Below are 12,814 nucleotides of genomic sequence, written 5' to 3'. Positions count from 1 at the left end.
AGATACTCGGTCAGGGGCTGGAGCAATAGCACAGGAGGTGGGGTTTTTGCCTTGCACACGGCCGACCCAGCTTCAATCCCCACCATCCCATATGGTCCCCCAAGCACCGCCAGGAGTAGTTCCTGGGTGCATGAGCCAGGAGTAACCCCGGTGCAAGGCCCAGTGTAACTCAAAAAAGAAAAAAAAAATTGGTCAAAGTCGTTGATCCAGTCTAGAGATAACAATGGCCTAGGGCCCCTAGCATCCCCCTTAGGCCACCTTACCAGTAACCTAGGAAAGTCAGTTTAACTGTTTGTTGAGAGATCAAGGTGAATGACCTAATTACATGTTAAGTGCCTGGCACTGCCTGCCATGTAATAAGTACTTTGTAATTATTAGCTATATTTATTTTTTGTTCTTTCTTTACTCACAAGGAACCCTGGGCGTCTAAATCATGATGGGAAGACTGTTTTTCCTGGTATCATGTGTATGTTGCTAATATCATGAAAATCTTGAAATTCAAGAATTACACTCTGCCCATTACTATCTGTTCGCCTTTAGTTTAACTTTTCTTTGTAAAAAAAGGGGCCTCTTCCTGCAGCACCAGTAGTCCCAGAAACCACTCCAATGCTTGGCTGAAACGTTCTTGTGCTCAGTCCAACAGCACAGCACTCAGAAGCCTATAGAATCATCCCAGGTGTTTCAGGAGGTGAGAAGGATCAAACTCAGAGCCTCATATACACTATCCTCTACTTAAGTTATTGCTATCCTTCAATTTAAAGATTTCACATGATTTAAAGAAGCTTATAATGAAAAGGTGTTTTTTTTTTTTTAAAAAAATCTCTACATTATCTTATTTGATTTCCAATTTCAACTTTTTTTTTGGGGGGGGGCTGGGGGGAACACCAGAGGTACGTACTCAGGACTTATATCTGGCACTGCACTCCAGGGATCACTCCTGGCAGGTTCAGTGGACCATACTGGGTGTCGGGGAAAGAACCCAGGTCAGCTGTGAGCAAGCAAACACCCTACCCACTGCACACTGTCTCTCCAGCCCTCACAATTTCAATTTATTTCCCAAGTACTTAACTAAGCATTGGTCACACACATGAATTTATTGCCTGGTTTTAGCCTTGGATCCCCAACTACACATAGGAACTTAGAGAACTCTTTATATATATATATATATATATATATATATGTATGTATGTATATATATATATATATATAGTAATATGCATCATAAAAGTCAGTAAGTCTGAAGACATGAATATGATCCTGGCCTCCCTCACGGAGCAGGAGCAGCCCGCAACCTCAGGCTCAGCAGATGTCACACATGATCAGTCTGTGCTATCAGCCAACCTACCTGCTGATAGATGAGCTCCACAAGCTCCTGCAAAGCATCATCTGTTGTAACCCAGCTATTCAAGGCCTCTGCAAACTGTTCAATTTCAGTTTCAAAACTGCCAGGCTGTTCTGTAAGATGATTCAAAAAATCCTGAACATATTCTGATAGAGTGGGATAATCCTCACAACCATCCTCATAGGATTCCTATAGAGGAAAAATAAAGGAGAAAGGAAAAATTTTAATTCACGTGGCCGGTTAAAATATGAGACAATTTAGTTTAAGATAGGATTACATTAAAGATCCTTCAAATTACATACAAGTGGTACTACATGGAGAATATATTGCTAAGCGAAATGAGCCAGAAAGAGAGGGACAGACATAGAAATATTGCATTCATCTGGGGAACATAAAGTAAGAAAATAGGAGACTAACACCCAAGAATAGCTGTGATAAATACCATGAGGTTCACTCCATGGCTTGGAGGCCAGCCGCACACTCTAGGGGTATAGGCAGCTCAGATAGAGAAGGGAGCACCAAATAAAAGGTGTTGGGAAGATCCGCCCAGAATGGGAGATGCATGCTGAAAGTAGACTATAGACTGAACATGACTGCCACCCAATGCCTCCTTTGCAAACTACAGCACCCAAAAGGAGGGAGAGAACAAAGGGGAGTGCCCTGCCACAGAGGAAGGGTGGGATGGGGGAGTGGGGGTGGTGGGAGGGATACTGGGATTGATGGAGGTGGAGAATGGGCACTGCTGGAGGGATGATTACTTGATCATTGTATAACTGAAACGCAAGCACAAAAATTTGTAAGTCTACAACTGTACCCCATGGTGTTTCACTAATTAAAAAAAAAATCCTTCAAATAAAACTTTTTTTCAATAAAATTAAATCTACTAAACTATCCTTCTTCCCTGTCCAATAATCAAAGATTAAAATAGAAAGGTTTATATGAGTTAGTTTAAGACATTATTTCATTTCAATATAAAAATTGAGGTTTTCATCTGTTTATGGATATAGTAAGACCTAGGATTAAATTCAAAATGGAAGGTGACTGATCCAATATACAGACACCAGAATGGCCACATACAGTTTAAGACTACGGATTCATTATACCATTCTTTCTTGTAGTTTTATCTTTATGTACCAAACTGTCAATTAGATCACTCACAGTGACTAGAATACCACCCGAAGCATTTTAAAGTTTACTTATCAGTTGTGTCATAAACTATGCTGTTTGATGGAATTCATCTCTTTGTTTTGGAACTATACCTGTCAGTGCTCAGTAAGTGGTGCTGGGGAGAGACAAGCCCCTTCCCAGCTGTCCTTTCTCTCCAGCCCTGAAATTAACCTTTCTCCAAAAGGCATCAAATTATAGCTAGTCACACAGTCTAACATATTTACCTCTACTGTACTCCAAAAAAAGACAAAAGCTCAAAATTCAACTCTGACATACAAAGATGTTTATTGCAAAAAATCCAAATGAATCATCAACACAGAACTGGTTAAACATGAGAAATTTAAACTTATGAGAAACCACATGAACTAACTACTTCAAAGCCTTTATCATGCTGCTTTGTTTTGTTTTGTGGTGACACTTGATGATACTCAGGGGTTACTCCTGGCTCTACACTAAGGAATCATTCCTAGCAGTGCTCAGTGCTCAGGGAACCATATGGATGCTGAGGATTGATCTTAGGTCTGCCATGTGCAAGGTAAGTGTCTTAGCCGCTGTATTATAGCTCCAGCCCCCATCAAGCTTTAACGTGCATAAAAATAGACTTAACTAATTAAAATTCCATTCAGAGAAGCTCTTTGTTGAAGACAAACACAATCTTAGTCAAAATGTCCATTTTGGGGGCTGGAGCGATAGCACAGTGGGTAGGGCGTTTGCATTGAACGCGGCCGACCTGGGTTCAGGTTCAATTCCCAGCATCCCATATGGTTCCCTGAGCACTGTCAGGAGCAATTCTTGAGTTTAAAGCCAGGAGTAACCCCTGTGCATCGCTGAGTGTGACCCAAAAAGCAAAACAAAACAAGTCCATTTTTCCTCCAATAGTGGTGCTTACAACAATTTCTGCACCACTTTTCAGTACTACTTTTCAGAGGCCATGATACCTAATTTTTATTTATTTCTAGAAATTTTGAAGTGAAAGTAACATAACAAATTGCATGTACTCTATTTCCTAAATGGAACTCTGGAAATAAGATCATCCATGTGTCTGTAATATACTCCACTACAGTGTTCACTGAGTGGACAAATATTTGTCTGATCATACAACAATTTGAGTTAAATCACTCTCCATAAAAAAGGCAGTAATGTTGATGAAATACTAATTCATTAATCACACAGCCGTGTGACTAAGTTAAATATATAAATGTCCCTAGACTGGTGACTATTACATGTAAGGCACAAAGTGTTCAGCAAATAAATTTTGTAGAACACTGAAACACATTTCAAAAGTAATACTCATGTATTCATTTATCCATAAAGGCACTAAAGTGTTAAAAAAAACACCCAAAGGAGCTGAAAAGATAGAGTGAGTAGAATGCTTGCCTTGCAAGTTGCTGATCGGGGTTTGATCCCTGGCATCCCATAGTTTCCCAAGCACCATCAGGACTGATGCCTGAGTTTAGAGACAGGAGTGACCCCAAAACAAAACCAAAAAACCCCTAATATTTTAACAAACTAGTAACCACCACTTGCATGTAAGTGATAATTATGGTAAAGGCTTTGCACACATTCACTTACATTACCCTAAGAATTTGAAGAAAGCATTACTAATTTTCTTGCTCAGGCTACAAAACAGAAGTCACTTGGTGATTCAATGAAACTGAGCACTGGGCCAGAGAGCTAGTGCATACTCCTCAGCAGGAGGTGCAGGTTTGATCCCCAGCATTACATGGTCACCTGGAGTGATCTGTGGGCATCATCAGGCAAGGCCTAAAATACACCATAGAGAGGAACTAGAGGGGTCAGAGCAATAATACTGTGGGCAGGCAATTAGCTTTGCATGCAGCTGACCTGGGTTTGACCCCTGGTATCCCATTCGGTCAATGGAGTACAACCAGGAGTGAATCCTGAATGCAGAGGCAGGAGTAAGCCCTGAGCACTGCTGGGCTGGCTCCTCAAAACAAAACAAACAAACAAACAAAAAAGAAAGAAAAACGGGACTAGAGTGATAGTACAGGAGTTAAGGTGCTTGCTTTGCACACAGTGGACCAGGTTTGATAGTTAATCATCACCCCTGAGCATACAGCCCTGAGCACTGCTGAGTATGTATGGCCAAAAGTCAAACCCAAAACTTAAAAAACAAAACAAAACAAAAACAAAAACATGAGTATTGTGGCTGGAGGGATAGTACAGTGGGTAGGGTATTTTCTGTATGTGGCTGACCCAGGTTCGATGCCCGGCATCCCATTATGGTCCCCTGAACACTGCCAGAAATAATTCCTGAGTGCAGAGCCAGGACTAACCCTTGAACATCACCAGGTGGACCCAAAAAGGGGGAAAAAAAAAAAGAGTGCTGAGTGCCTACTAAGTGCCAAAGTCTATAGTTCTAAGTGTCCTATCATGCTATGAATGTAATGGACAAAGTCCTCCTCTCAGTTTATATTCCATGAGATTAAGAACTTATTTGAAGGGCCAGAGAGTTAGTACAGAAGGTAGTATACTTGCCTTGCACGTGGCCAACCCACAGGTTCAGTCTTCAGCACCCCATATGGCCCCCGAACACCACCACAAGTGATTCCTGAGCCCACAGCCAGGAGTAAGCCCTGAGCCCACCAGATATGGCCCCCAAACAAAACCAAAACCCAAAAAAAGAACCTGTTTTAAGCAAAGGGGAGCCATAGAGTATTCGAAACAGGGATTTCAATATTCTTTTGATCTGTGTGCTTTAGTACTCTAAGGCCACATTTTTAGAAGTATAAATTTTGTCCATCTTTACCATGAGTCAAATGATATCTAAGCTGAGCACATGTCTTTTATTTTTTCACTACAAAATGTACTTTTCAAAGGATGTGCTTTGAGTAATCGTCAAGAAATGTGAACTTGGGGCTGGAGCAATAGCACAGCGGGTAAGGCGTTTGCCTTGCACGCGGCTCACCCGGGTTCGATTCCCAGCATCCCATATGGTCCCCCGAGCACCGCCAGGAGTGATTCCTGAGTGCAAAGCCAGGAGTAACCCCTGAGCATCGCCGGGTGTGACCCAAAAAGATCACGGTCACGGTCCTCCCGTTGTTCATCGATTTGCTCGAGCGGGCCCAGTAACCTCTCCATTGTGACACTTGTTACTGTGTTTGGCATATCGAATATGTCACGGGGAGCTTGCCAGGCTTTGCTGTGCAGGTGAGATACTCTCAGTAGCTTGCCAGACTCTCCGAGAGGGGCGGAGGAATCGAACTCGGGTCGGCCATATTGCCTTGCACGCGACCCAAAAAGAAAAAAAAAAGAGAGAGAGAGAAATGCGAACTTAATTCAAAGCAGTGGAAATAAAACAAAAATGAGCAGACAAAAATTCAGAATAGCAAAGACTACCCTAGTTACCTTCTTTGGAGAGAAACAAGAGTGCAGAAGAGAAAGGTGAGCAAGTCAGCAGACTCCAGTAATATTTTAGCAGAGCAGCTAGACAGAGTATGAAAATCTAAGAGATTTGGGACAAGCGCTATAGTACAGTGGCTAAGGCACTAGTTTTGCATGCTGCTAGCCTTGCATGCCACTGACCTGGGTTCGATCCCCACTACCCCATATGGTCCCCTGAGTACTGCCAAGAGTGATCCCTTGAGCTCAGAGCCACGAGTAAGCCCTGAGCATATCTGGGTATGGCCCTAAAACAACTGAAAAATAAAAAAATTAAAGAGATTTTCAGATACATCTTTGATGCTTGAAAAGGAGATCTTTATGAAGCAAACAATCTAGAGTTAGAAACATAAATCTATAGAGTTCAGAGGAAGACAACTTCAGAATTATCAGCGGACAGGTAGGTAGCTGACAGATTCTAGGAGAAGGTAAAACAGAGGAGAAAGAATCTGTGACTGCAGTCTTAGGGGAGACTGAAAAAAAGAGCACCACCATAGAAGCAAGGAGAAGAAAGAGAAATGCTCAAAACATCAAGTCTTAACTGAACAGGCCAAGTCTGAGAAAACGATGGTTGTGATTCTGGACGTGAAGAAGACTAAGTTAAAACAAAACTATCTTATTCAGTTCATAGGAGAATGAGAGGAATTTCTGAAGAGAACCTTGACATCTAGCACTCTAGGATGTGTTAAACCAAACAGATCATAGAGAGGTTAGCAAAGTTAAAGGGGAAGAGGACTGCACGCCATATACCTGAGCATCAGTAATGCCACAAAACAGTATCAATATAATTAGGGGGATGAGTGCCAGAGACTAGTGCCAACACTAACTTTGAGAAGAGTCACTACTGAAAGTCAAAAGGAAAACTGGGCAGTAATTGAAGGGCAACAGTCTTGAGAAATGACTGGCAAGTCCAGGCAGATAGCTCCAAGGGCTGGATTGGAGGGCCAAGTTTGATTCCCAGTGGATGACCCTCTGGGCACTGCTGTTGTAACCCTGAAGACCCTCAACACCTCTGGGGAGGCACAGGAAAAAAGAAAAAGAAAAAAACTGGGTTTGGGGGTTGTTATTGGGGGAGGAGAGGTTTTATCTCAATAAATCCTTTTAGAATTCTTATGTGGAACTTCCAGTTCGAAGAGTAAAAGGTGATGAAACATTTAAAGCGCAATAGTTTTTCTGAGGAGATGCAACAGGTAATAAAGCATGGTATTAGAAGAGGACTGGAAGAATAAAAAAGGGTTAAGAACAGTAAAGAAGACCATAAATGCTAAAAGGAAGAAGAATGCATTCAGGAGGGCAGATGCAGCTTAGGAATGCCACGCCGGGGCCAGGAGATAGCCCTGTAGTCAGGGTGCATGCCCAACATGAGCTTGACCAGGGTTCAACTCCCAGCACAAGATCCCCCAAGCCCCCAGCACCTCAGGTGGCCTGGACAATCTCAGATCACATCCTTAGCCCTGCACTGACCACTGGGTCTGGTTGGCTAAGAATTGTCTGGGGGGTAGGAGAGGCCTCCTGGGCACTCCTTGGGAGGTCCTCTCTCCAAATGGTCATAGTACCAAGCAACAGTTCCCTTTATTTACCAAAAGAATACAGAAGGGATTCCTGGAAACCTAGCCAGGAGACTCACAAAGAGTCTATAAAGACTAGAATTATTGCTGTTTGGGGACACCTACAATAACACCTACAGTGCTCAGGAGACCATATGGTACCAGGTCTCAAACCTGGGCCTCCCGCATACTAAGCAAGTTGTCTCTCCAGCCCCAAAAGGAATTTTTGCCCATTTTGTTCACTGCTATTTCCCCATGTGCCTATCTCATGAGAAGCATTAAACTTTTAGCTGAATAAGTGAGGGGTAACTAGTTTAGACTCTTCTAGATTATGGTTGCTGTAGAAAATGATTTCCTCATAATAAGATCTTATCCGAACAGGAGGAAACAAGAATTTTGTTGTTCTATTATTAAGTGCCTGGAGAAAAACTGAGCCCAGATGGGTGTAAAAGAGTAAATGAGTAAGATTTGAGAATGTAACAAAACAGGGGTAGTTTGAATGCTGAGAGAATCCTGGTGGATTTTCAAATCAATGAAGCAAGCTAAGCAAATCAAAGTTCACACACCCCTATCTGAAGGCACTGCTTCTCCTCAGTCCTTTACAAATTTTGTTCTAACAAAGCAATAGTATATGACCAGATCTTATGATTCTTTTTGGGGGTGGGGGGATGGACAAAAACACTGCAAACATGAAATGGCAACTGAAAACTCCTGTTTTAAGGAACACTGAGCACCAAAGAAGAACCACCTGTAGTCTGCATGTGAGCCCCAGGCTTCTTTGCATTTTAGGTGTGAGCACAGGAGGGAGTGATCTACTAGAGGGCTGCAAGAAGGCCAAAAAGTGCCAGAGGTTCAATGTGGAGTAGCAGGATTTTATAGCTCAGGAGTCACCTGAACTGCCTGAAAAACAGAATTGGCACAGAATGGTGAAAAGATAAACTGTATCCCTATCATAAAAAAGTTCAAGCCAACAGGGAGACAGCAAAAGAGGACTAATTTGTCACTATTAGAAAATCCTGAGTTTATGCAAGGGCTGGAAAGACAGCTCAAAGAGCTGGATGTGCATGTGGAAGGCTAGGATTTGATCCCAGTACCACCTGGTCCCGCTCCCGCCCTCTCCTGCACAGCCAGGATAGACCTCTAAGCACCAAACAAAAAGTAGCCCAGAGTACCACTAGGTGTGGTTCAAATACCCTACCCATCTCAAAAAAGAATTTTTTTTTTAACTGTTCACAGCTTTCCAATGGCTCCTTTCTTCTCTGAGTTAAGCACATTTCCTGGCAAGAACCAAGCTGCCCACATTTCTACTTTTCAGGACTGATAGCCAAATCAACTGCTTTTCCAGCTGTGCATTTTCCATACATCCCCTTTTCCAGCCCCAAGGACTTTTCCTAATGTAGTCTGGAGTTCCTAAAATGTAAAATATAGGGGCCAGAGTGACAGTACAGTGGTTAAAGCCACTCTGTGCTTTGCCCACAGTCAACATGGGTTCAATCCCCGGTATCACACATGGTCCCTCAAGTCCCTGAGCAGAGCCTGGACTAAGCCTTAGAGCCTGGACTAAGCACAGATGGGTATGGCTCAAAAAACCAAAAATAAATGTGAAATAAAGCTCTATCATACTTTTCCTAACACACATAGGACTAGTAGGTGTGCTATGTTAGCAGATAATTATAAGTTAAAATCACAACTCAATACTACACATCCAAGCAAAATGTCTAAACTTAACGGAAAATAACAAGAGCTGACAAGGAAAGCAAAGCAATGGAAATCACATACCACTCAGCATATACCAGGCCAATATGTTTGGGAAACTTATTTGGCAGCTAGCTTTTGTAGCAATTCTGCCCCGAGTAAAATCATAAACAAGGAGATCTATCTTCCAAGGCTTGGATGGAAGAGCAGCCCTACTCCTAAAGGTAGAAGCTACCCCAGTGTTAACAGACAAATGAACTGGGATTTATTCACACAAGATACCGCACTGCTATGAAAATAACCCTCTCCCAATTCCATGGGATTAATTCTGTTGTTGAAAGTTATGGTAACAATTACACAAATTCATTATTATAAACTCTGGAAGGGATTGGAGCAATAACACAGTGGGTAGGACACCTGCCTTGCACACGCTGTACAACCAGGGTTCGAGTCCCCAGCAATCCCTATTGTCCCCTGAGCCCCACCAGAAGGGATCCCTGAGCACAGAAGCAGGAGTAAGCCCTAGGTACTGACAGATGTAGCTCGGCCCACTCTGCCCTCCCCACATAAGAAAAAAAAAGAAAGAAAAAAAGGAACCTTTACAACAGAGTCTCAACTCTTGCTAAATAAGAACAGAGATTACCCTTGGAGAATCAAAGGGTCAAGGAAACTCCCCTTAATTTGGATTCTAGTGATCTGAGTGTTCAATTTGAGAAACTGGAACTATCCCACGTGTTCTAGTTCAGCAAGGTAACATGTGAGAAAACAGGAAAGACAAGGCTCATGCCAACATATTATCCGTCACTGAATTCTCCCAGAATGATTCCTGCCCCACATCTCTGCAGTGCTTTGTATTTAGCCAATTAAGCACAGTAAATTCCTCTCTAAATATCCCACCGGTGTGGGGGGTTTCCTGCTGCTATGTAAGTGTGACCACTTAATAACTTCCTGTATTACTGACAAAAATGAATCTGAAAAATTAAGATGCCCTTATACTTCTATAACTGCCTTCTCAAAACGCTACATTGCTGCATAGAATAATTAGAATGAGAAATCCAGTTCAACATACAAGACTCTACCTGTCTACTTTATCAATATTCAAAAAGACTCGTCTCATTTATTCTGCAGCAAAACCACCTCTCCATTCCCCTCAAAGTTACCAGTGACTCATCTGTATTACTAAAAAAAAACACCAACTATCCCAAGCCATGCTTTCACAGTCCATCAAATCTGGATACAGATGGATTTTACCGATTTTCAAGTGCACCCCCCCTTTTTTTTTGGAAGGGGGGCCCTAAACCACCAGGTGTTCTCCACAGATGTTGGAAATACCCTAATGACCCTAAAGGACAAGAACGCCTACTCTCAAGCTTGCCTTCGGACACCTTGAATGGATTCACTACAAAACTTATTTCAGAAAACGAATCCCTTGAGCTCAATGAGCTTCCTCTTGAGCTCAATGAACTCATGTTCCTACGTGAGGCACCGAAAGTACCTGCATAATGTAGCTGATAGAAAGTAACAGTCACAACTGCAGCAAATTTAACCGCGAATTGTAGGGGGAGGGAGTAGGAGAGAGAGACAGAGAGAGCGAGCAAGATAGAGAGAGAGACAGAGAGACAGAGAGACAGAGACAGATAGAGAGAGAGAGAGAGAGAGAGAGAGAGAGAGAGAGAGAGAGAGAGAATGCACTTACCGTATAATTAGATGAATAACCCGATGGGTAAAACTCAGGGGCGTTCGCAGACAGCTTAGACATTATCACCACCGGAGCTACGACCACCTGGGGTTTGGCCATTGCTGACTCGGGGCTCTGCCTCGGGAAGTTATCCTGAGAACCGGGTGGAGCTCTCGGGGGCCGCGGTTGTTCTAAGGGGGGAGGGGAGGGGGAAAGGAGGTTAGACGCGTTCATTCCTTTGTATTAACAACTCCATTCAGAAAGCCAACAGACAAGGGCCGGTTCCTAAGAGAGAAACGAGCACCATCACGAAACGTTGCCATCGCCCAGATCGGCACAGAGAAGCCTGCAAAAAAGGAACAATGGACTCGGCTTCAGCTCACTTTGGAACGCACCTGCCTCCAGATGGAACATTCGGGGGGGAGTGTGTGTGTTCGGGGGGATAAGGGGGCTGTGGTTTTTCCTTCTCTGTCTCTTTCTTTTGAAGGGCTAGATCAGAAAGAGGTGCGACTCGCCCCAAGGGGGCTCCGCTTTGGGGGGGGGCTGGGGAAGGGTAGAGCAATTCGACTTCCTCCCGGGCTGGCAGAAATCGGAGAGCGCGCACCCCGCCCCTCCCCCAATCGGGGCGCACAAAGGATTCCCGCATCCACCTTCCGAAGCCCGTTCCGGGCTCGGCCCCCACCCGAGAACGGCCCGGGCCCTCGGGCATCGCTTTCGCGGAACGCGGGGTTCGGGCGGAGAGAGGAGGAGGAGGAGGAAGAGGAGGAGGAGGAGGAGGAGGCGGCGAGGCCGTCGCCCGCGCGCGCCCGGGGCTGGGGGGCGGGGGGGAAGCGTTGGCCCGGAGGACCCGGGTCCCCCTAGAGCAGCTCCGTACCTGGGAGCGCCGCGGGCCGCGGGGGGCCGGCGGGGGCCTCGCACTGGGCCCCTGGCGGCGGGGACGTCCGGGGCTGGCGCAGCGGCGGCGGCTGCAGGAAGCCCGGGGCTTTGGGCTGCGGCGGCCGCTCCGCAGGCCCCGCTCCGTTCGGGAAACCGCCGCCCTCCGGCCCGCCCCCTCCGCGGCCCAGGCCCCGGCTCCGGCCCCGACCAGCACCTGGGGCCCGATCAAAACCGTCCGACATGCTCCTCCGCCGCCGCGCCGGGGGGAGCCGCGGCCGCTGCGCTCGGCCGAGAGACGCGGGCAGGCGGGAGCGCGGCGCCAGGCTCACTCGGGCCTCATGGGGGACGGGGACGAGGAGGGCGGAGGGGCCGCCGCTCGGCTCCCCCGCGCTCCCGCTGCAGCCGAGCACCCGCGGAGCCGCCGCCGCCGCTGCCGAGCGCCCGCCCCCCGCCGCCGGCCTCCGCGCCCCGACGCTCCCACCCGCCTCCGGCGCGCCAGGGGCGCCCGCGGCTCACCGCGGCTCACAGCGGCTCACAGCGGCCCCCCGCGGCCCGGAGGCCCGAGCGCGGCCCAGGCCCCGCGGGCCACCCAGCGGCCCGGCGCCCCGGGCGGCCGAGCGGCCCTGGCCCGCCGCGGGGGTCCGGCGCGCAGGCCTCGGGCTCCCCGCCACCTCCGGGCCGCGGGGAGCCGCCGAAGCGCTTACTCGAGGCCGGCCGATCGCCGCGGCGCTGGCGCGGGCGCTGCCGGGGTCCGGAGAGGGAGAAGCGCCCGACTGACGGTTGAGGGCAGGAAAAGCCAAATCCGGGGACGGGGGGCGGGCTGGCAGCGCCGGGGTTCGCGGACGCGCACCTCCGTGGGCGCGCAGGTGTGTGCAGTGACCCGGCGCCGCCGAGACCCGCGGGCTGCTGGGGGAAGGGGACGGGGGGCGCACGGAGGCGGGGCGGGGGCTCGGCACCCCTCCCCCCACATGGGGTGCGGGGACAAAAAACGGAATCGAAATAAATTAACACCCCCCCCCCCCCCGTCCCGTCCCCGTTCTTTTCCAGTAGCGCCAGGTTGGGATCGCACCCAGTTGAGTCTACTGCTTCCATCTCTTTCATTCCTCT

The 12,814-nt window shown here is 47.0% G+C and overlaps 1 protein-coding gene across 3 annotated transcripts in view; it reads right to left on the bottom strand.

Annotated features, from left to right (window-relative positions):
• PAIP1 (poly(A) binding protein interacting protein 1) overlaps positions 1 to 12,431 on the bottom strand; it is a 32,232-nt gene extending 19,801 nt beyond the window's left edge. The window contains exons 1-3 of one of the 3 annotated variants that reach the window (XM_056112016.1): positions 12,412 to 12,431; positions 10,850 to 11,022; positions 1,346 to 1,531 (exon numbers count right to left, since the gene is read on the bottom strand). In XM_056112016.1, the coding sequence (XP_055967991.1) occupies positions 1,346 to 1,531; positions 10,850 to 10,951 (288 nt within the window). In that variant the 5' untranslated portion in view covers positions 10,952 to 11,022; positions 12,412 to 12,431. Of the gene's footprint in view, positions 1 to 1,345; positions 1,532 to 10,849; positions 11,023 to 11,705; positions 12,182 to 12,411 lie in introns of those variants that run through there. The other 2 variants (XM_056112014.1, XM_056112015.1) reach the window with 2 other exon arrangements.
• Positions 12,432 to 12,814: the final 383 nt, after the last annotated feature.

This window comes from Sorex fumeus, unplaced genomic scaffold, assembly GCF_029834395.1.
Source record: "Sorex fumeus unplaced genomic scaffold, SorFum_2.1 ptg000015l, whole genome shotgun sequence".
In the NCBI taxonomy this organism is placed as follows: Eukaryota; Metazoa; Chordata; class Mammalia; order Eulipotyphla; family Soricidae; genus Sorex; species Sorex fumeus.
Note: the sequence above shows the minus strand (reverse complement) of the source record. Positions and strands in the feature narration are given on the sequence as shown.